This window comes from Mastigoproctus giganteus, chromosome 10 (assembly GCF_048544385.1).
Source record: "Mastigoproctus giganteus isolate SK-2022 chromosome 10, ASM4854438v1, whole genome shotgun sequence".
NCBI classification, from domain to species: Eukaryota; Metazoa; Arthropoda; class Arachnida; order Uropygi; family Thelyphonidae; genus Mastigoproctus; species Mastigoproctus giganteus.
This window is the reverse complement of record NC_143584.1, coordinates 150,599,063-150,624,862: the sequence shown is the minus strand read 5'-3', so window position 1 is coordinate 150,624,862 and position 25,800 is coordinate 150,599,063. Positions and strand designations below refer to the sequence as shown.

The following is a 25,800-nucleotide window of genomic DNA, read 5'->3' as shown; positions in this document are numbered from 1 at the left end:
AGGCTAAGTTGCTGTGCTTCCAAATATATAAAGCTTTGAGACAAACCAGCAATTCATCAGCTTCAGTCAGTGGTGTCCAACCTACAACCTGTGGGCCGTATCCGGCCCGCTAATAGTTTTTATACAGCCCACACAGAAAGTGAACTAAACAACATTTCTGAGAGTCACGCCACTGTATCAAACGTGTACATGTAGTCCAGTGCAGTCATATATATGCTAAGTACAGTTATGTACATATCAATCTTTTCATATTGTGAAATTCTTCTATTTTGATATAACTTGTTCATTGTATTGAATTATTATTAGCATTAGTAGAGGCATACGATGTAAGAAAGCAAGCTTATGCATCATCAGCCAAAAAAAAAAAAAAAACCCTCCCATTTCACCCCTCCATTCGTTCCAAATGACTGTCCAACTCAGCCTTAAATTTATTTAGGCTATCAACTTCCACAACAAAAGATGGAAGTCTGTTCCACCAATCAACTACTCGCTGGCTAAAGGCAAACTTCCGCACATCTATTCTACAACTGTCTTTCCTCAATTTGAAACTGTGCCCCTCAGGTTCTTAATCTGAGCAAGAGGAAGAATCCCATCAGCATTCAGCGTGCTCAAGCCATTAATTGGTATTGAATTAAAACATTATCCTCAAAAATGTTCTATTCTACAACTGTCTTTCCTCAATTTGAAACTGTGCCCCCTCAGGTTCTTAACCTGAGCAAGAGGAAGAATCCCATCAGCATTCAGCGTGCTCAAGCCATTAATGAGTATTGAATTAAAACATTATCCTTAAAAATGTTCCGAAAGAGGAAAGTCGATTTGGAGTGTTATGTTTTTAATCAAAGGTTACTGAAGACTATTTCTTCATTGAGTAAGACAAAAATGCAGTGTATTTGGTGTGTAAGGAGACTGTATCAGTTTTTAAATATAATTTAAAATGACTGTATGATTCCAAGCATAACTATTATGATAAATATAAAGGAGTGTTCAAAGTTACAAAACGAATTAAGAAAACAACAAAGCACACTGAAAACGTATCAGTCAAGAAATTTATCGGCTGTAAGTGCCAGTTATCAAGTTTCACATTTGAGCACTTCTAAAAGTAAACTTTCGGTGATGGCAAATTTGTTAAACATTATTTTGTTTTAAAAGTTGTGGTAGAAGTTTTTGTCCAGAGACAATAATACAAGACATTAGTTTGTCTCAACACACAATTATGTGAAGAATAGAAGATAATGGAAAGAATTTTTTTGAACAACTTTTGAAAAACACAAAACAAATAAAATATTTTATTGTGGCACTGAATGAGAGTACTGATGGAAATGACACAGCCCAACTCCTTATCTTCATATGTGGAATTAATAATTCTGTACCAGTTGAAGATTTAGCCGATCTACAGAGTATGCATGGAACAACTACAGGTGAATATCTTTTTGAAAATTTTTGCCAATCTAATGAAAAGTTAGGATTAAATATTAAAAACCTGGTAGGAGTTACAACTGATGGTGGAAAAAATATGATTGGTAAAAACATTGGGCTTATGGGTAGAATAAAAGAAAATGATAGATATCGGAGCTGAACCTCCAATTGTAATTCACTGCAATTTGCATTAAGCAGCTCTTTGTGAGAAAGTACTAAACCTCCAACACGTTATGAACGACGTTATTTCAACTGTAAATTTCATAAGATCACATGACCTTAATCATCGTATGTTTCAGCAGTTTCTTTTAGAAACTGAAGTTGAATATGAAATGTAATTTTACATTGTGCAATGAGATGACTTAGTCATGGCAAACTGTTTCTTTAAATTGCATCATGAAATTGATATTTTTATGACAGAAAAAGGAAAACCAATAAAACAACTATCAAACATGGAGTGGCTGTTTCATCTTGCAATTTTTACAGACATTTCTAGTCATTAAATTCCCTTAATTTAAAACTACAATGGAAAGGAAAATTGGTCTCTGATTGATTTGTGCGGTGACACCAAATCATTTCAGAATTATTTAAATCCCAAATTGGGCAACCATTCAGTTCACTTTGGACATTGTACTGAGCAAAAAAGGAAACAGATATTTCCAAAGAATCATTGTCTCTCGCCATTACAATTAATTTTTTTGACGAGTTTGAAAGTCATTTGCTGATATAAGATCCCATGAAAAACACATAAGGTTATGTCTTGTTTCAGAATCCATTTACTTCTATGGCTGAAAACTACAATCCCAGCTTGCAACTTGAAATTGTTGATCTTCCAGACAAACATGGTTCAAAAAGAAGTACAGGTAGGAACCGTTTTACAGCAGGGTTAGGATTTTGCGTTTTCATTTTACGACCCTTTTTCCAGCAAAACGGGGTCGTAAAATGAAAAGTCGTAAAACAAAACCAAATTATAATATAATTGAGTGAGACAGGTTCCAAAATTCAAAATTTTCCCAAGTATGTACTAATATTTCTGTTCTTTATAAATAATTAAATATTTTAAACATTTAATGCACATTTTATTTATACTTATACATAAAACAATTAATAAAATAAAATTAATTTACTTTGGTCCTGTGGAGTCATCACTTGAAGTACGTATTTACTTCACTGATATTTTATGTGACAATGCCGTAATGGGGTGACATTAATGGGAAGTTCCTGGTTGCGGGTCATCGGGTTCTTTTCCTTTCTTTGTCAAGAACTGTAGTATTGACGTCTGGCGTGACGTCCTACTTCTCTCTTCCAAGATGTTATAGTAGGGCTTCAACATCACGTTGGCACCTCTTTGAATGCCATGGCTACGATCCCAATCAGGATCATTATCACAAAGTTCATCAAATGCACTACAAATTTTGGCAAGAGCACTCTGAATATGTTTTATTTTTAATGTTCTGATTGGCTCCAAATCTTCCACTCCATCTGGTGTGTCAGCCTCATGTTGTTGAAGTTGCACAGTCGGTTCCTCCAATTCCTCCCTCGAAAGTGGATCACCATGACTCTCCAGCAACTGGTCAACATCATCTGGATCAACATTGTCAATGCCAACATCCTTAGCCATTCTGAAACTGGCTCAATCCTTACAAAATCAATCACTGCTTCGGGCCACAATTTACGCCAGACGGCATTCATGCAAGACTGTGTGACACTTCCTCACAGGCAAAATCAATGTTTGTGATGGCATTCAGGATGTTATACAACTTGTGGTAGTCCCTCACAGTTATATCAGACTGCACAGCCTCAACAATCCCTTTAAAAGTCGTACGCAAATAATACGCCTTAAAGGTCGCAATTACACCCTGGTCTGTCGGTTGCAAAAGTGAAGTTGTGTTGAGAGGCAAATACACAACCTCAACTTGAAAATGGTCATTGTGGATTTCTTGGAGGTTGGCTGGTTGTCTTGGGGCATTGTCCAGCACCAACATGACAGGGAGGCAAGCCATTTGCTGCACAAAACTGAGCAACCTCTGGACAAAAGTATGAGGTGTAAAAAAAAAAAAAAAAAAAAAAAAGGTAAACTGCAACCATTATCAACCCACTGCAGGATGGAAGCCTCCTCAACAATTCATGCTGAGGGAAATGGACCATAATCTGCCATGCTGGTCCAGTGCGGGTTGGAGAATCGACCGTATTCAGCAGTCAGGGGCTTGAACCCCGGTCTACTCAAAGAGCGTGTGCTACTGCACTCCTGATCCTGACCACTCGGCTACGGATACTGAAAAATGGTTCTTAAATACCTGATTTCAAAACTAGATAAGAAAAAAGTTGTTCAAAGCTTTGCAAAAGTATAGATGTACTACAAATTATAATTTGAATTAGTGTAGCATGGAATGTATGAGCTCCTCTACAATTAAAAACTGCTTCCACAAAGCAAGATTTGATTTGGGTGTCAGTCAATGTGAAGGTAATGTTGCAACGAGCTGATGCATCTGTACTTAGAATACGGACACAGAAATTCTTCACTGAGCAGTGATTATGTTTCTGTAGACTCTAGCATAGTGGTGGAAGGCATAAACACTGAAGTAAAGGACATTGTAAGTGAACTTATGAACAATAAAGAACTTGTGGAGGAAGAGGAAGATAAAGAACCTGATAAGGATAACAGCAGCTTGACTCCAAATAAAAAAATATATACCGATGCATTAGATTACCTAAACACGTTAAAAGAATTCTATGTAAACAAAAACAATGAATATGGAGTAAAACTAGTGAGAAATCTATTTATCCACAATGAAATTGTCAAAATGAAACTCTAAACAAAGCAATTTATATTAATTTTTTACTAAAAGTTATGTTTTATAATAAATAACACAAATAAAAGCTTGTTATTCGAAAGTTAATTGAAACACAAATGTATAATGATAAGCAATAAAAAAAGTCCAGTGTGGCTCAGCAAAGCAGATACCTCCCAATAGCAGACACTTTCTTATGCTCCAATGGTGTCTGCTATAGAAAGATTTCGCTGTTCATATTAATCAAAATATTCCCAATTATATGCAGAACAATGGAAAAGTGGTTTATAAATCAATTAATATCATATGCTCATCATTACACATTGTGGTTGCAGTAGTTGTTGATATCAGACCTGTGGAGGTTGAGTCTCAGGTGTAATTTTTTGCTGGTTTGTCCAACATACTTTATATTGTAGGTGAGGCATGTAATGAGGTATATTATATTGCTATTTTTCAGAATATAGAGTCTGTGGCATTCTCAGAAACATGCTGAGGGTGCATGTATGGACATGTAAGGCATCGCTTATTGGTACATTTATTATATTTATAGTTGAGCTGGGTGGTAAGGACTTAAATATATATATCTTTCTCTAATTTAAATTTTGACTATCCGTCGGGCTAACAGTCATCTTGCCAGCTTACTGCTAAATTGGAATATATCAACGTAATTACCTTTGTTTAATATATTAATATATTATTTATGTCTCTCTATCTCATTAATGTCACTATCTGGCTATTTTTACCATTATTTGGACATAGTTATGCTGGACGATGACTACAGAAACGGATAGCTCGTTAATTATGGTTGATACATTGAAAGGGTTAGCCCTCGAAAAAGTCCCTTTCAATGTATCTTATCGCCTATAATTAACATTTTAATTGTACATTTTTATTGCTTATTTTATGTTATTGATATGTAAGATTTTCCTTGCTTTGTTTTTGGCATATACATATTTTTTCCAGGTTACGTTGGGCACTCGCATAGGTTTTTTGGTTTACTTGAGAAGCTATCTTACTAGCTTTCATATCATTTTATACATTATAACTTACCACCATTAACTTAACTCAAATAACATATATAACTTCAAAATTCTACAAAGAAACTCACTCCAAAGAACCTACCAAAATCAAAACACATTTTTCTATGGCACAAGTGCCAGAGAAATTCACTGCCACAGGCCCAGTCCACAAACCCAGTACACACTGCACAAGCACACATACATTCTGGAAATTCACCGATGAGAGAGTTAAAGGCTTGCTGTAGTGTTAATTTTTCATATCTACCGGCTTCACCAAAAATTCCTACTTCATTCATAAATCAAACAGTAAACTTGCCATATTTTAGAGAACACTTCGGCATTCCCCACTGATAAATGGAATTTTCTGCTAGTATAGACTAAAATAAGCAAATTAATTTCTTACCAATTTTTCCACCTTTGGAATAAGGAGCTAGCAAATCTACAACTTTTATTCCCGTGACTAAAATTTCTTGCTCTACACTCATTTCAACAAATTCAGGTGCTTCTTGATGAATAGCAGAATATTTATCTGTCACTACTGGACCTCTCTCATCAATTGGTTCTCCAATAACGTTAATAATCCTTCCTAATGTTTCAGGACCTACTGGAATCTTGATTGGAGAGCAGGTATCTGCTACGGCCTGACCACGTACTAGTCCTTCTGTACCATCCATAGCTATTGTTCTTACTGTACTTTCACCTGGAAGGAAGGAGGGGGGAGAGATCCATATTTAAGATGGTAAATAAATTTGTAAGAAGCATAACAAAACTGTACATTTTAGAATTGAAATTTACTTGGAAAAAAAAAAAAAAAAAAGGTACCTCTTGTACCTCTAATTGTGTCTCAATAAGCTAAAATTAATAAATAATTTCACATGGTTTTTTCATTAGTTCAATAATTTCACTTTCCACTCAAAATATATTTCAAAGAACTATTTCATCACAATGTCCATTCCAAACTATATTAAAAATCTGATTTTTTTGCCCTAATCAAAATAAAAATGGATTAAATTTATTATATCAGTATTGTTTACAAATACAGTGAGTGCTGCTTAATGAGTTCATATTTGGTTTACAAAAATTGACAACATTAAGCAGCTGATAACATTAAATGGAGGAATTCTCTCTCTGAAGAAATATAAAAAGTAGTTTATCTTACCAATCTCTATTTATTATGTATGTAGAGTACAGTATATATAGTACTCTACATATGTAATTACAATATAAACACATATCAACCAAACCCCAGGGGCTCACATCTGTTGGGTATGGGCTTGGCGCACCCAGGGTCCTGAACCATCATTCTTTTCTTTCTTGGTGATTCCCTTCTACTTCTGACTTTTGTTCTCTTCCCCTCTCTCTCAGGGTAACTCAGAATTTTTTTTGGCTGGTGCAGAAAAAGCCTCGGGTTTCCTTGCACCATATGGCTAATAATAATTTCAACAAAAATACTATTTAAAAAATTTCTCCAACATTTGTTTTAAATGCTTAGCAGTTAAATTTTCAAAATGTTCTTGTAACATACAATAATTTGTATGTTACAAGAACTTCACTTAAGTTCTAATGCATAACTCTCTGGACCTCGATATATACATTATTAGAATTTACATTTTACTCAGTATTAGGTTTATCTGGTATAATTCCATAAACTATATCCTTTACTGACAGATCACTTGCTGTTGGAAGATTTTCATCAATTTTTACCCACTCGAAATTTTGTGTAATATTAAATGAACTAATAATATACTCTGTTGGCATTAAACTACTTCCTTCAATATTTTCACAACGCTGAATGAATAAATCCAACTTTATGAAAACAGTTCTTGTTTGTTCAGAAATTAAATCCCAAGCACTAGCTATCATATGCACTGCATCTAATAAGTTAATTCTTTTTGCTATGTCCTTAATGCTTCGGCACTGTTGCTTTCTTCAATTACTGCAATAATTTTTCATTTCATAGCACTCCTGTACAATGTTCTGAAAACCTTTATGATTCTTTGATCCAAAGTTTGCACTATGGGCACTGCATTCGTTGTAAGAAATAAGTTTTATGTTCAACTGAGCATTCAGTTGTGCTGTATAATTATCTAAGGTAAGCACAATTTTTTTTTTTAACTAACTTGTTATGATAATTTCTCTATCCCATTCCTTTAGAAAGTCACCAAAAATTTAAGACTTCATCCATGCATGTGTTGCTCTTATATTCAAACTGGTACATTTTTTGTCCCTCTGAAGACACGTGGATCACTTTTCCCAATTACAAAAAGCTTTTTTTTTTAATTGTGCCTATCATATTGCACATAAGTATAGTCAATTTTTCTTTCTGCTTTTTTCCACGTGTCAAATCTTCATTTCTGAATAATAAATGCATGCTCAGGCATTGCTCTAAAATAAACACCAGTTTCATCAGTGTTGAAAATACAGTCAGGCAGGCCTAAATTCTTCCAATAAATTTGGAAGAATTTAGTCTTTATTTACAAAATTCCTTCACCTTTTTTGTGTAGGATATTTCTATTGATAAGAAAATTTTTTAATCTTGCATTTGTGAACCATCTCAGAAGCAGTTCTTTCAAGTTCCTTTTTTCCCACATCTTTTTCTTTCCCTATTCAGGTTGCAGTCACTCTTAATTCATGCTATTTCCTATTCTTTAAAAGTTTACACAAAAGAGGCAGCAAAACAAGGAGTTTTAATGCAGCTTCTCTCTGACTACACTTAGGTAAGGCATCATAAGCACTTAGGATTTTGTTCCTTTCATTCAAACTTGTACCCCTGCATTTCTAAGAAAAAATAAATCACAGTTTAATTCTCAATGGGTGACAGTTGCAAACTAAACTATGTCTATTCACAGAAAGCAGACAGTGGATACAGTACTGCTGCACATACACACTGTGAAACCACTTGTGGGGGTAAACTTATGTTTGGACAGTGTAATTAAACACCAATAACTTGTAGTACATAGTTGTAAAACTTTACAATAGGAGTTAGATTGCTCCTTTCCTCAAGCATAAAGCCTGATAGCAAAAGCATCACTTTCTCGATTGTTCATTTGCTTTTGTTTACAGGCACTCTCCTGCTTTTCCTGAAAGCTGACATATGGCAGGGATTAGAATTAAAAAAGTACAGCTTTCACGCAACAAGGGATGAGGTCAAACATTATTTGGCTTGGTCAGGATTGTAAATAATTGACAAATTTCTAACTTATACACAAATTTAAGTGTGCCGGAAGACATTTTTCCTAACTGAAACAAAAAATGATAATAGTCAATGACAGATGTCGTATAAAGTGGCAGAATTTACCTACATTATATAATAAATCGTTTTGTATTTTCATTTTTGATTAAAATAGCAGCTGATAAAAACCACCAATAACATTAACCAACAGTCGTCACTGTACTGAATCTAATAAAAGTTGTTCAGAGCAAATGCATTATATCAGCCTAAATGATTTATAAGAACTATACTGAGAAAGTTGAGTTCTCTATCATTAATAATCAAGGAAAAAATAATAAAGGAATCACTTTTCTTGCTCACTGGTGGTGGTGGTGGGGAGGCGAAGCACACTGAGCTCACTGAGGATAAGATGTCACAAACAGACCATGGGTTTCACTGTTTGAGTAACCACTAAATTGCAGAATTTACTTTTTTTGATTAATTTAATTTTTGTCATAATTTACATTTGTTGCATATACTTCCCTGTAAGTTGATAATAATGCTCACATTGTTTCTCTGAGAAAATCTGTCCTGAATAACCAACTTACAAATGAATTTTTGCAATCAATACAACCCATTCAAAAAAATTGGACAATATCAGGGGGGGAGGCAATTTATTCAAGGAGGGAGAGAGAGGGAGGGAGGGAGGGAGGGAGAGAGAGAGGAGAAGGATTTTACATGAAACAAGAGCAGCTGTTTTAAAGATGGATTTTTTTATGCTTCTAATAAGCATAATTCTCTAGTAAACATAGCTGCCGAATTTTTACTTTTAAATCTTTTAAAATTAAATTTCACTGACAATATGTGCATTTTTTATAAAGAAACAATATACTTTCAAACATTAGCTTACCTGACATTTTTCTGTCTGTAGATTCCTGTTGAGTTGTAGATTCCTAGCAGCCTGTAAACAAATTTGCCTAGTTTATCTAGATCTTCAAGAAAATAAACAATTATTATTAATAATTTATATCTCATTTATATTTATAGGATATAAATATTAATAATAATAACTAGATCTGGATAAACTAGACAGAGGGGCTGAATACTTCTCTTTTCATTTCACTCAGTATACCAGGTAAAACCTGTATTTATAAATTTATCTGAAGTGAAAGTCCTCGATAATTGTCACATTCAGTTTTATTTCCATTTTTATACATCAATGTAACTAATGTCTTGCTTCAATTTTTTTGAATATGTCCTCAAGAGGAGAGAACACTGGATAACAAAAGGTAACTATTATAACAGCATTTCGGATAAATTTCATCCACAACTGCTACCTTTCCACTCAGTATTTTCCATGAACATTTCTACCTCAACAAGAGAGACAGTGTCCATAATTTCCCTCATTTTAACGTTCCTTCTTCAGTGATGTCATCGACTCCTTTGTTTAGCAATTCACCTAAGCATTTATATGAATCAATCACTGATAATCAAAAATAATCATTGATTTATTCATTAGTTCTAAAATATCCTTCTCTTCTGGTTTATCTTGACTTTACCATTTCTGATTATATTAGTCATGGTTTTTAAACCTGATGACAGATATAAAACTAAACCAAAAAAACTAATATGTTGAGTGAAAGGCATGGTGGGAATTAAAATGAATTAAAACACTTACTTCACATTTTAAATGCAGCAATTTTATTTATTGATTCTGTAATGCTCAGCAACCATAATCCAGAACATTAAATATACTAAACTGATTGCTTAAAACTGATTAAATATACTAAACCATGCAGATTTATTAATTAACAGAATTAGGGCATGCTAAGGAAATCATATTGCATCTAGATAAATATTTTAAAATCTTTAACCTTATTCATCTCCTCTATATTGTTACACAGAGAAAAAAACTCAAGGCAATCTAATTGAAAAGTGTTTAATTACCTAGATGCTGTGCCACCTCAAGTATCAACCTTGGCTTCCGACCTTGTACTTCTAACGCATTTAATATGGGAGGAAGCTTGTCATCAAATTGGACATCTACAACTGCACCGATGACTGCCACAATCTTGCCGACACCACCTGTCGTCTTTTGTTGAGCAGCAGGAGCAGTGGCTGCATATCTATGTTGATCTAAAAAATAAATAAAAATATATATAATTTTTTAAAAATAGTTTCTGTAGATTTTTTTTATATTTCAAAAATTTTTCCATGTGTATGTATGTCTGACATTTACAGCATGTCAAATGAACTACATGAATTTTTTATCCCTAGTAATGGTCATAATCTCTCTCTCGCTCTAATCACGTGATTCTGAAACTTTATATTTAAAAAATACACAACTGTATGTTCTGTTTTGTTCATTTTGTACAGTTGGATGAGTCAATAAAAATTAATAATCAGTTTCACATGATCATAAACTAATACCAATAATTCTAACATATGATTCAGTAAAATGCAAACATCATATAAATTTCATAGTACACAGTAAAGAGATTTTCAGCTGAAGGAAACCAAACAAAGGAGATTCTAGGTAAGAAGTCCATGCTAAAGAATATCTATATGGACATTTGCATAGAGCAAAGCTCTTACTCATTGAAGAAAGTCAATTTCTTGTTGCTACTGTCACATTCATCATAACTGATGTTACAGCTAAACTTTTACTTTCTTCAAAAAGTGTTATCTTCAATGCCATTAGGGCATTGCTGATTTACATTTCTTGAAAGACTTGGGCAACTGTCTTGTGTTTCACTCCCACAGATTTTTCACCTATACATGCCCTGTGAATTGGTTTCCATTTATCTGGTCCATTCTTCATACATGAATGCTTTCAATGGTTTGTTAACTGAGATGTCCAGTGACTGCAGTTGGGTAGGCCATTGTGGAATCAACTCCCCTTTTTGTGGCCTTTGTTAACTGTGATCTGATGTATAGTAAACTGGTTATACAGTGAAAGAGCTAGCTTTTTTTTTCAGAGGGGGCACCTGGACATTGACCATACTTCAGCCAGAGATCAGAAATCACTGCATACATCTATATATCTTGGGGCAATAAAATATGCACAGGAAGTTTAAGCAATGTTTTCCACAAAAAAAAGTAGGTCTTGTGGTCAGAAAAATATGGTAGTCCCCCCCCCCCTTTAACTTGTAGAATACAAATGCATAGACTCGTGCCATTTAATTTTCTTTAAATCTTTAATTTTTTTTTTTATAGTGGCCTGCAGTTCAAAAGCATTATGTCCCAGAGACAGTTTAGCCTGATTTTTGATGATTTAAATCAGTGTTACGCCTTTGCTCTGACTAACTTTTTTGATGTCTAAACACCAACCCTGATTAAAGCAAATGAACTAGTAATCAAGAAGGAGGCAGAGTACAAAAAGATTATAAATGAAACCATACATAATTGTGAAATATATTGGTTTCATTGTTTCTCTTCCCCATAAATAATTTTTTTTATGATTCATTATTACAGTTGAGATAAAAGTTAGGGAGGCAGAACATAGGATGTTCTGATAAAGGCTTTAGATAGATACCAATACACACACTGCATAGTACACCCACCTCATTGAGAGTGTGGTTTTTGGCAGTGCTTCCCTCCAGACACAGCTGGCAGAGTATAGACAGCAAGGTTATTCATTGGCTGATCTGAAAGTACCTAAATGTATTACCAGTAGCTTAACATATTTGGTCCAGCATTCTAAGTGGCTGTTTTCAAAGCTGTATCCTAAATATAAGGAATGCTGGTTCTCCTCAATGTCAATCATAACCTTAAGAGAAATCCTTGGTAAAGGATGCAAAGAAAAACAGAAAAGAGTTCTTTACCTATGTAAACTCTAGAAGGAAAGGGATGAATCAGATTGGTCCACTGGATATTGATGGTTCAACAGTTGAGGATCCTGCTCAGGTGGCTAACAAACTAAGAGTATTTTGCATCTACATTCACACATGAGTTATTCAGGAAGGGGAATGCCAGAGGTGAAGTAAACTCTGGCAGTGAGCTAGATGATTTTGTAATAACTGAGAGGAAAACGGAGGAGAAATTGCTGAGGATAAACATAAAAAAGACACCTAGGGTGGATGGGATCTATCCAGTTATATTAAAGGAGGCAGCAAAGGAAGTAAGCAAACCCTTAGCCATAATTATGAGAGCTTCTTTGGACTCAGGGGAGGTACCCATGGACTGGAGATGTGCAAATGTGACCCCAATTCACAAAGGAGGATCAAAGGCTGACAAGTAATTATAGACCTGTGAGTTTAACTTCTGTTCCAGGAAAATTAATGGAGGCACTGGTTAAAGAAGCACTGCAGGATCATCTAGACAAGACTTCAGTTATAGCTCGGACACAGCATGGTTTTGTTAAGGGAAAGTCTTGCCTGACCAATTTGATTGAATACTATGCTGCAGTCACAAAAGAACTGGATGCAGGGAATAACCTTGATATTATATATTTGGATCTTAGAAAGGCTTTTGATACTGTTGCACATGGAAGACTGCTGCACAAATTGGAGCAGTGTGGCACTGGAGGCAAATTGCTGCTACGGATAAAGGGATGGTTGAGGGGGAGAAGACAGAGAGTGGTAATCAACGGACACTGCTCATTGTGGACTAATGTTATTAGTGGAGTCCCTCAGGGTTCAGTGTTGGGTCCATTATTATTTTCTGTATTTATAAATGATACTGATGATGGTATATCAAGCTTAATGTCCAAGTTTGCAGACGATACAAAGGTTGGCAGGGTTGTTAAGGACACTACTGATGCTATGCTGCTGCAATAGGATCTGGAAAGGTTGAGCAGATGGGCTGAGAGGTGGCAAATGAAGTTTAACATTGACAAATGAAAAATACTACATATGAGTACTACCAAAAGTACTACCAGAGCAACGTATCAACTCTGTGGTACTACACTGACAGTGGTAGAGAATGAAAAGGACCTGGGGGTAATTGTGCTGGCAGATATGAAGTTCTCTGAGCAGTGCAGATGGGCTGCAAGAGTAGCTCGTGGTGTCTTGTCAATGATATACAGGAATTTTTCTAGCAGGGATAAGGAGGTGATTATTCCTTTGTATAAGGCAATGGTCAGGTATACAGTACTCCTGACCTGTATACAGTACTCAATGGTCTTGAGTACTGTATACAGGTCTGGAGGCCTCATTTCAAGAAGGATGTAGAGCTGCTGGAATGAGTACAGAGAAGGGCAACAAGGTTAGTGAATGGAACAAAGGGTTGCTCTTACGAAGAAAGGCTTAAGTTTTGCAAATTACAGTGTCTGGAGACTAAGAGCACCGGCAAGGTGATCTGATAGAGGCGTATAAAGCCTTGAATGTTTTGAGCATGGTCAGTGCCAACGAGATTCTTCCTCTTGCTCAGAATAATCAACTGAGAGGGCATAAATTCAAATTGTGGAAAGACCGTTGTAGGATAGATGTGCGGAAATTTGCCTTTAGCCAGCGGGTAGTTGGTTGGTGGAACAGACTTCCATCCCTTGTTGTGGAAGTTGATAGCCTTAAATTTAAGGCTCAGCTGGACAGGTATTTCGAACGAACGAAGGGGGTGAAATGGAAGTGGTTTTTTTTTTTTGGGGGGGGGCTGATGCTGCATAAGCTCATATGATGCTTCATATGAGTGGCATATGATGCTTCTTGCATCATATGCTAATGCTAATTAATAGATTTACAGCTAGCTGGACTAAAACTAAACAATGCGAAGTCAGCCCACGTGACAATTACGATGAGGGAGTTCAGGAATGACATCCGAGTTAAAGTTAATGGCAAGACAATTCCAAAAGTTTCATCGCATACTGACCTAGGGCTAACGTGGGATGAAGACTATTTCAAAGATCACTTCCTCAAGACAAAGAAGACTAATGCTGTATTCTGGGCTATCCGCCAGGAGCTCGTAGGCTGCAACAATATCAATTTGATTTGTCAATACATTGATAGGTGTCTCATTCCTATACCTTTATATGCATCTGAAATCTCGTCCTCAGCACCTGCCTCTATGCGTAACAGATTCCTGATGATGGAATACTGGATTCTGCAGTGGCTGAACTGTATGGGAAGGAACACATTGACCATATCAAAATCTATTCTTCTAGTCAATCTAGGCATGACCTCCTGGAAGCTCACTGTTCTCAAAAAAAAAAAAAAAATTGTCCACATTCTCTAAGCTGCTAACCCATCAGATTGATATCCCATTGATAGAGGATATTATCTCACTTCCAAAAGCAAGCAACAGAGCAGGAAACGTCCACTTAGGATGAAGCTCGGTACCGACTCCTTAAAAGGAATTTTCCCATGTGACATGATCCAACACTTCAACACCTTCTCCATAGATCAACTTTGGAGAAAATAGAACTTACAGAAGCCAAATTATGGACGAAATCTGGACCAAATCACCAGAACTACTATAAAATCTGAGATTTATTTATATCAGAAATGTATAGCATGTAAATAATTTAATGTAAAAATATATTGTAAAAGAAAAGTAAATTGTAATGACAATTACAGAAGAAATGATATATAGCAAACTTTACAAGTCGATCGCGATCTACCAGTCGACTGCAGCTTTAATTTCAGTCGATCACGACGAATTTTAAATATATATATATATAAAATGGATTAGTCAAAATCTAAATGTTATTATTATGCACCCCGCTGCATACGCTTATTGAAATCAGTTGAACTGCATGACTACTCTTGTTGCCGCGCAGCCGCTAGGCTTGTCTAGTGAAAATTCGCGCAGTTACATTGTGGAGAGTATAGTGTATGTGTTGAATTCTTATTTAGCTTACTTAATATTAATAATTGGACAGTACTTATGTTAATTTAATACCCTTTGATTTCAAATGAATACTACAAAAAAGAATAAAACGTATCATTCAATGATAAAAGAAACATGTTTGATTTGTAATGCTTCCGTGGCTATAACCAAAAAAGGAAATTTAGAAAGGCACTTCAACGCACTCCATGGTAAATACCAATCAGATTTTCCACCTAATAGTGACCTTAGAAAAAATATATTAAAATAACTTAAATCCAAATTATTCGCACAACAAAATTTCTTCGTGACACCTAATTTACAATCTACAGCAGTAATTGTAGCGTCATTTAAAGTGAGTCATCTTCTTGAAAAAAAATGCAAACCATTTTCTGATGGTATCAAATTCATCAAAGATGCATTTTTAGAAATCAGATTCTCTTTTTGAAAATTTTAAGAACCAAAAATGAAATTAAAAGTGCTCTTCATGATCTGCAATTATCTCGAAATACTGTGATGCTGCGCATCGAAAAAATGAGTAAAAATGTGAGCGAACAATTGCATGCTCATACTGCTAATTGTGTGTCCTTTTCTTTACAACGATGAATCTACAGACGTCAGTGATACAGCTCAATTGCTCGTTTTTATTCGTATGGTTTTTGATGATTCTGCCACTAGAGAAGAACTGCTGGGTATGGTTTCATTAAAAGAAAGAATTAGAGGTCTTGATATATTTATCGCATTCAAAAATTTTATTGAAAAAAATTAAATTACCACTATTTAAGCTCATATCAATAACAATAGATGGAGCTAAAGCAATAACAGGGCATCTTAACAGATTCATCGCATTGTGCCAAAAGGATGATGAATTCCCAGATTTTTAGAGTTCCCACTGTATCATCCACCAACAAAGTCTTAGTCTAAAAAAAGATTAAATACTAAAAGTGTTATGGACATAGCTTTCAAAACCGTGAATTCCATCAGAGGACAATCTCTTCAAAGGAGACTTTTCAAAATGCACCTCGATGAAAATGAACCAGATCTGATATTACAAACAGATGTGAGGTGGCTGAGTCGGAGTAAGTTTCTACAGAGATTTCGAAATTTGCTGAATGAAATTAAGAAATTTGTTGATCAAAAGGGAGATGACTATCAGCAGCTACAAGATAAGGCGTAGTTGTGTGATCTGGCTTTTTTGGCAGATTTTACATTACAGTAATACCCCGACTTACGCTACCCCGACTTACGCGAACTCGGAGTTACGCGGTTCCTGATTTTTTCGTTTGGCAACGCTGCCGCCCACTATCTTCAAGGTCGTTTTTCATATGTTATCGATATACGGTGCGACGGCGGAGAATGAGAGTGAAAGATGAACAAAATTCAACTTTGCTGCTTTTATGTTTTTTATATCAGTGAAGGGGAAACACACTTTCACCATAATAACGTAAAAACCAACACAATTCCAGCTATCGGTATAATCGCAAATGCAATTAGATCGAGTTTACTACCAGTTTATAACAGATTCCACTAGCAGAAACGCAACTGGATTTTTATTGTTTTATGGTAGTAACCCCTAGAAATGTGAGGTGTTAATAGTGTATCTCTGCCTTTATGGTGTTGTTTATTCAGTTGCTACATGCGCGCAGCTTTGTTTATGCGTATCAAGCGTGCCTCCTCGTTTTGTAATTGTGCTTTATTCCCTAAAAATGAAAAGGAAGCGTCCTGGTGAAGACACTGCAGATTCAGAGAGAAAAAGAAAAGCAATTATCGATAAACAGAGGCGGACTGGGTCAAAAATTCTTGCCCGGGAAAATTTATAGTGGCCTCATACTATGGTTTATGGCCAAAATCACACTGGCCCACTGGGGTTTCCCCGGTAAGGCTTATTGCCAGTCCACCTCTGTCGATAGAGAAAAAAATATGAAATTGTGAAACGCTTTGAGCGAAATGAAAGATCATGTTATATTGCACGTGCTACAGGCCTAAATGAAGCAACGGCGAAAAGCACATGACAATTGCAAACTTGACAGGTTGAAAATTGAAAAGGGCTCAATTGTAAAGGGCTTAAAAATTTTAGAAAACAGACTCCAACGAAGAACGCGTCATAGCTACAAAGCAAGGAATAAAAAAATTATTAGCTTGCTACGAAGAAATTCTGCGTGAAAAAAAGAACGCGCTGTGTCGTCAGACGAATTTGTTAGATTTTATGAAGCCATCGACATCGAAATAACTTTTTAACGTAAGTCATTTGTTTTTTTAATACATATTTTGTATTAATATGTATAAAGAACTGCAATTTTATTAATATTTTTCTTCTAAACTAAGTGTTTTTGTTAGTCCTTGGTCCCAATTAAGCAAAACTTATATGTATTTATATGCAAAGTTGTACCCCGACTTACGCGAATTCGACTTACGCGATTTTCGTCGGACCCACCTATCGCGTAACTTCGGGGTATTACTGTACAAGGAAAAAATAAAAATGTGGGTGGTTTAGTAGTATTTTTGCATGTAAATATCAATTTTTGGCAATGGCTAAGGATCTAAAAGAAAAAAAAAATTCAATCATTTTGCAAATATGCAAGATCTTTTGCAAAAAATCCTGTTTTCGAATTTAATAGTTAGAAACATGTTTCTGAAATTGAGAAAGTTGTGGATGATTTTGAAACCAGATTCAGCGATTTTAAAACAGTTGAGGACATTGTTCAATATATTTCTTATCCAGAAATTGCAGAGAAAATTGCTGAGATTTTTCACATGAAGAAAATATTACTTGAAAATGAAATTATTACATTGCGAAATGATATCTTCTTAAAGGCTAGGTCATCAGAAAAAGACTTTTGGAAATATGTTTACCGAGAAAAGTACCCAAATGTAAAAAAATGCAGTGAACATTTAAATTCCTGTTTTGGTTCCACATATCTATGTGAATCGGCCTTTTCGTATTTGAAACAAATAAAGACAAAGAATCGTTCTACTCTTACGGACTTGCATACAGAAGATTCTTTAAGGTTGGCTTTATCACAGTATATCTCTGATTTTGAAAGCTTGGCAGATGACATTAAAACACAAACTTCACATAAATTAAAAATTTAAATACATATGAATTTAAAACAAGAATTCTGAATTGTATTTAATTTTAAAATTTATAAACAACATTTTTCAATATGTGTTGATTAACTTTTTTAACCATGTGCAATGAATTTCTTGAGATGGAAGATTGCGGCACATTTTGAAGAAAAAAAGTAGATTGCATCACAAATTAAGTTGACCACCCCTGATATACAGGACAACCTGCATATATACCAGGGGTGGGCACACATGAGGTCAATGAGAGCCGCATTCCGGTTTTTCATATATTATAAAGAGCCACACCATAGTTACATAGTATTAAATACACAAATTCAAATTTAATTTAATTTAATTAATATGATTACATATTCTACACAAGTCTTAAGGTGCTATGTAAAGTATACATATATAAGAAAATATAATTAAGAGAAAGAAAATACAAAATAGTTATTTCAAAATTTTAATAATAAAAATAAAATATAATAAAAATGCATTAATAAAAAGTATAACATTTAACGAAGACCTTTGGCCAAATCTTTGAAATTTGGCATAAAATTTGTTAAAGCCGTTGACAGCAATTCAGTGAGATGATGATTGGTCAACTGTGAATGATATTTTGACTTCACGAACTTCATTGTGGAGTACAAAGATTCACAGCAATATGTTGTACCAAAAATTGAAATTAGATGGCAAGAATCTCTAATAACTCCAATTCCCCAGCCGCTTTTTCAACAAGTATTATTTCAGAAATTGGAAATCCATCTTCAATAATATCACAAATAAATGGGTTCACAAAATATAAAAAGAATTCAAACTTTTCAAATCTTCAAACATATGTTTGAAATCTGCTTGCAATTCTTCCTTCCAATTTTTCTTTGTATTCGTCTAACTTTTCTTCTTTGATATTAATTATATTTGCTTTTACTCGTGGAAAATGATTAAATATTTTGTTCTTAAGATCGTACACAAAAAGCCGAAGTTTAGCTTCAAAACTAAATACAGTTTGTGACAAATCAATAATTTTTTCCTTTCCTTGTAAAGCCAAATTAAGTTTGTTATTGTTTGTTGTTTGGTTTTTAGGAGCATTAACAACTAAGGCCATATTGCTCCTTGACCTTTCCGCATCCTCCGTATTTGGTGGTGATGGGCTCGAACCCCGGTCTAATCAAGAAGCGTGTGCTACGCACTGCTGCCAAATTAAGTGTTTGCAAATGTTCTATAAAGTCTGTAAGGAACGTTAAGTCAGAAAGCCAAGTTTCATTTTCTAATTCTGGGTATTTTTTTCCTTTTTCTTTTGTAAATGTTATGATAGGATTTAGGAGTTCCACAAAACGGCTCAAAACATTGTAAGTTGACAGCCATCTTACAACACACCATAGGGATAAATCACTGGGCAATTCATCTGTTTCGTCATTCACTCGCAACTCTTCTAAAAAGTTCTTAAATTGATGATGTGTTTTGGCATTTGTTCTAATTAAATTCACAATCTGCAAAACAATCTTCCACACATTTTCGTATTTGAAGTACTTTGCTATGAGATGCTCGCAGTGAATTATGCAGTGAAGAGGTAAGAAACGTGGAATTTTAGGATTGTTGTTTAAAAGACCAATGAGACCTTGGTCTATCATTGCAGGCACTCCATCAGTCGCAACACTTACAAGTTTATCACGAGGCAATTCAAACCTGTTCATTACTTCAACAAGCGCATTTCTAACATCGATACTGCGAGTTGTTTCAGTAAGAGCTACTAGGTCTAAAATTTCTTCCTTCACGTTTACGTCTGCAGATACATAGCGGACAAAAACGGCCAATTGTGGAACATCCTGAATGTCTGTAGACTCATCGAGAGCTAAACAAAATGCTGTACAATTTTTCAAATCACACATCAAACTATTTTCAACATTTTTACTAATTGCACCAATACGACGCTCAGTTGTACGGCGTGACATAGGAACCTTGCGATCAGTTTATGCAGGTTTGTATTATCTGGATCCAAAACTTTAACCACTTCTTCCAAGTTTCTTTTAATAAATTCTCCTTCTCCATATGGACATTTGGCACGAGCAATATTCCAAGCTATCAAAAAACTAGCTTTGTTTGCTCTGTCATCTTCGCGACTAAAAGAAGACAAGAGTCCTTGTTCCTTATGAAGACCAGATCGCCAGGACTTAAGTTTCTCTGTTCGCAATTTTGAATTGAGTGGATATTGAATTGAAAAGTGGGGATGACTTACTTCGTAATGTCGACGTAAATTGCTTACTTTGTAGTTTTCAATTGTAACTTTACAAATAAGACAGCGACTTTCCATTATTGTCAATAAAAGCAAAATTTTCTACCCATTCTTCTTGAAAGATTCTATTTTCTTGTTCGTATTTTCGTTTTTTGATATTTTCTGAGGTCATGTTATCAAAAAATTTAAATAAATTTAATTCCAAAGTCTGAAATTGAAACAAAATAATTAAATTAATTTATGGCGCGGAAAAATTACACTCAAAATTTTTACGCACAAGTCCGCTGATGGCGCCAGCAGTGTAAATGCGTGCAGATTTATTAATAATCAAAATAAAAATAGCAAAATATCTAGACAAAAAAAAATAAACACAACATAAAATCCGTATAACAAAATATTAGTTACTTAGTTAATTTAACAAGATTCAGTGAAAAAAGTTCTGAAATAATAATAAAAAAAAAAAAAAAATAAACGGATTTAAATTTTCAATGGGAGCCGCACTTAACTCAATGAAGAGCCGCATTTGCCCACCGTTGATATATACCAACAATATTAATTTAATATCAACCTCAGTTTAAAGTTAATCGTTACTGCTATTAAGTAAATATAATTTTCTAAACTGTCATTATTTTAAATATCGAAAATTTTTATAAAATTGCACGCTGTATATATATATATATATAAGAACTTTGTTTTTTATTTTTTAACAATGTAGCCTAAGATATGTGCGTAACCGTAACCTATATATATATATATATATATATATATACACACACACACATACACAGTCGATTCCAGTTATTTGGGACACATTGGGACTAGTGCATTTTGGCCCAATTAAGCGGCTGGCCCAATTATGCGGAGTTTCACGTAAATAGTTAAAAATACAGCTTTACAACTGATTTTCTGTAAGACCAAATCACATTACGATGGACTCACCATAGTAAAATACCGATCACTATACAATATGTAGTAAGCACCGATCATTGTGATCATGTTTGTGAATTGAAGTTTAATTCTATAAAACAGCGATTCTAATTAGCGAAAATAGGAATATTATCCACAGACTATAAAAGTAAAGATATACTGTATTAAGTACAATTTTACACTTTATTACGTTACCAATTAAAAAATTAAATGATACGTGAAAATAGGAAGAATATTTTCCACAGGTTAGCAAAATAAAAATAAATTTAGGCTTACGTGCATAGCTTAATTAATACGTACTGTAATATGTACATACCAACTAGTTGATATTTCTGTTCACTGACATTTGTGGGTGGGGGTTAAAATTTAAAACAGTACAAAGGATAAGCAATCAGTAACAAAGAACACGGCACACACAAATTGCAAGTAACACGATATGCGCAAGTGAGAACGGAGTAACAAGTTACATAGCTTAAAAAATAGGAATGAAGAGCAGATTCCGAAAATTAATTTTTTATATGATTGAAGCACTGACAGAAAAGCCCAATAAACAGGGAACTGCTAATTGTTTTTATTGTTTTATGGTTGTGACCTCCAGAAATCTGACCGAACCACATATGGTCGGAGACAAACACAGGTTAATCTCAAGTGGCACGGTCTCCTGCCCCTATTAAGCGGCATGTTGTCCTAATTAAGCGAAGTAAACCCTGGCTATTTTCTCGACTGGGTTCTGTTCTTTAAGATTTGTTCCAAATAAACAGCTGCCCCGATTAAACGGAATCCACTGTATATACACACACACAGATTTGTACACCCTCCTAGCACACTGGCTGTTCAGGAAGTAAACCTAAGCTGAATAAACAGATGATAATAATAATACTAATGCAAAATGGGATAATCTACAAGATATCTATTCTTCTTTTCCTTGGTTGGATTACTGTTTTAAATCTGATGTCAATGTTTGCTCAGATCATTAGCATTAGCAGAGGCATTTGATGCAAGAAAGCAAGCTTATGCAGCATCAGCCAAAAAAAAAAAAAAAAACCACTTCCACTTCACCAATCTGTTCGTTCAAAATACCTGTCCAGCTGAGCCTTAAACTAATTTAGGCTATCAACTTCCACGACAAGGGATGGAAGTCTGTTCCACCAACCAACCACTCGCTGGCTAAAGGCAAATTTCCACACGTCTATCCTACATCTGCCTTTCCTCAATTCGAATTTATGCCCTCTCAGGTGATTATTCTGAGCGAGAGGAAGAATCCCATCAGCATTGAGCATGCTCAAACCATTCAAGGCTTTATACACCTCTATCAGATCACCTCGCTGGTGCCTAGTCTCCAGACACTGTAATTTGCAAAACTTAAGCCTTTTCGTAAGAGCAACCCTTTGTTCCATTCACTAATCTTGTTGCCCTTCTCTGTACTCGTTCCAGCAGCTCTACATCCTTCTTGAAATGAGGCCTCCAGACCTGTATACAGTACTCAAGGTGTGGCCTGACCACTGCCTTATACAAAATTTGTATAAGGGAATAATCACCTCCTTATACCTGGTAGAAAAATTCCTGTATATCATTGACAAGACACCATGAGCTACTCTTGCAGCCCATCTGCACTGCTCAGAGAACTTCATATCTGCCTGCACAACCACCCCCAGGTCCCTTGTGGTACTACCACTGTCAGTGTAGTACCACAGAGTTGATACGTTGCTCTGGGGTTGCTGTTTCCCATGTGTAGTACTTTACATTTGTCAATGTTAAACTTCATTTGCCACCTCTCAGCCCATCTGCTCAACCTTTCCAGATCCTGTTGCAGCAGCATAGTGTCAGTAGTGTCCTTCACAACCCTGCCTACCTTTGTATCGTCTGCAAACTTCGACATTAAGCTTGATATACCATCATCAATATCATTTATGAATACAGAAAACAATAATGGACCCAACACTGAGCCCCGAGGGACTCCACTAATAACATTAGTCCACGATGAGCAGTGTCCACTGATTACCACTCTGTCTTCTCCCCCTCAGCCACCCCTTTATCCACAGCAGCAATTTGCCTCCAATGTCACACTGCTCCAATTTGTGCAGCAGTCTTCCATGTGCAACAGTATCAAAAGCCTTTCTAAGATCCAAGTATATAATATCAAAGTTATTCCCTGCATCCAGTTCCTTTGTGACTGCATCATAGTATCCAATCAAATTGGTCAGGCAAGACTTCCCCTTAACAAAACCATGCTGTGTCCGAGCTATAACTGAAGTCTTGTCTAAATGATCCTGCAGTGATTCTTTAACTAGTGCCTCCATTAATTTTCCTGGAACAGAAGTTAAACTCACAGGTCTATAATTGCTTGTCAGCCTTTGATCCTCCTTTGTGAATTGGGGTCACATTTGCACATCTCCAGTCTGCGGATACCTCCCCTGAGTCCAAGGAAGCTCTCATAATTATGGCTAAGGGTTTGCTTACTTCCTCTGCTGCCTCCTTTAATATAACTGGATAGATCCCATCCACCCCAGGTGCCTTTCTTGTGTTTATCTTCAACAGTTTCTCCTCCACTTTACTCTCAGTTATTACAAGATTCTCTAGCTTACTGCTAGAGTTGAATACACCCCTGGCTTTCCCCTCGCTAAATAACTCCTCATGTGTGAATGTCGATGCAAAATATTCATTTAGTTTGTTAGCTACCTGAGCAGGATCATCAACAGTTGACCCATCGATATCAAGTGGACCAATCTGATTCATCCCCCTCCTTCTAGAGTTTACATAAGTAAAGAACTCTTTGCTGTTTTTCTTTGCATCCCTTGCCAAAGATTTCTCGTACTCTGCCTTCGCCTGCCTAACCTCCTTTGTAACTTAGTTACAGATCAACTTGTATCTATCATAGGCTTCTGTGTCATGTGTTAATTTGTATGTATCCCATGCCTGTTTCTTCTCTGCCATATGCCTCATCAGTTCATCTGACATCCATTTAGGTCTAAACCTTGAACAATATTTCTTAGTTGGTATGTAAAGCCTAGTAGCTTCCAAGATAAGTTCTTTGAATGCTTCCCATTTTGCATTTGCTGTTGGTAACATCATCAGTTGGTCCCACTGAATAGAATTTAAATACTGTCTCAGTCCATCGTAGTCGCCTTTACGAAAGCAATAACCCTTCCCTTTACCCCTAATGGTAGTTACCTCTGAGTAAATCCCACTTCAGCACACTGTGATCACTGCCACCTAGTGGTTCATTTATCTGCAGATTCTTAATGCATGAAGAATCACTGCTGATAATCAAATCAAGAGTATTCCTCCCTCTAGTTGCCTCCCGAACATGCTGATGTAGAAAACAATCATCCAATAAATCCACAAAAGCCTTGCTAGTGTGTGAGTGACCAGCCCCCAAACTCCAGTAAATATATGGGAAATTAAAATCTCCCATTATAAGACTCTCTGATTTACTGGCCCACTATTTCTCCGAACAGTTTCTTATTATACTCATCAGAGTCATTAGGCCTATAGCACACTCCTACTCTCAATTTTGATCTCCCAATGCTTTATGTCAAACCAAACTGACTCGACACTGCACTGTCCAGCGATGTCCACTGGCTTCACTTCCTTGGATTTTATGTATTTCTTAACTAATAGCATAACCCCTCCTCCCTTCCTATCCAGTCTATCCTTTCTGTAGACGTTGTACTCCCCAAATTCCAGTTCTGCATTCCTTATATCTGTGTGACACCAAGTCTCTGATATCCCAACAATATCTGCCTTTGATGTTTTGAGCAATATCTCAAATTCATCAAATTTATTTACTAAACTCCTAGCATTGGTGTACACGCAAGTATACATGCACCTATTTCTATTCTTAGCTACCCTAACACAACCCATGTGTTTACTTGTACCGCAATGACTCCCAGCAGTCTCTGAAATATCCTGAATCTTGTTTTTCAGGCTTCTGCTCATTCCAATAGAAGCAGTGCAAGAATCTCTTTCACCTCTGCCAGTGGCTACTGTTAATCTATTAGTCCTTGTAACCCCCCCCCCCCAAGCTAGCAGTTTTCCGACCCACCTAACACTGCCTCGATAGCATCAGCAAATATTCTTGCACCCTTTCTATTTAAGTGTATCCCATCCCTGTAGTGAAATTATCATGCAAGTGAAATTATTCTTGTAGGGGTGAAATCCTTTATTCCACACTCCACCTTTAAATCCCATCCATATCTAAACCTTGGTTTTCTAATAAATGTGCTAATTCTATTCAAGATAAGAACGATGAATATCAAAACTGGCTTGCATCCAAATCTACAAGTTAATTTTCTGCCTACAATGAGGCTTGCAACAATTGTAAAGAAGTTATTAATCAATCGAAACTAGATTTTGAAAAGGCTAATAGTAGAAAACTTGCTACTTGTATAAACTACCATTTGGACAAGAAGCAAGTCCAAACTCGAGCAGTTTTCC

At 35.6% G+C, this 25,800-nt stretch overlaps 1 protein-coding gene across 1 annotated transcript in view; it reads right to left on the bottom strand.

The window, feature by feature from the left end:
• ATPsynbeta (ATP synthase, beta subunit) overlaps positions 1–25,800 on the bottom strand; it is a 97,444-nt gene that overhangs the window by 60,899 nt on the left and 10,745 nt on the right. Inside the window, exons 2-3 of the mRNA XM_090383417.1 lie at positions 10,326–10,514; positions 5,631–5,927 (exon numbers count right to left, since the gene is read on the bottom strand). Coding sequence (XP_090239543.1) covers positions 5,631–5,927; positions 10,326–10,514 — 486 coding nt within the window. The remainder of the gene's footprint in view (positions 1–5,630; positions 5,928–10,325; positions 10,515–25,800) is intronic.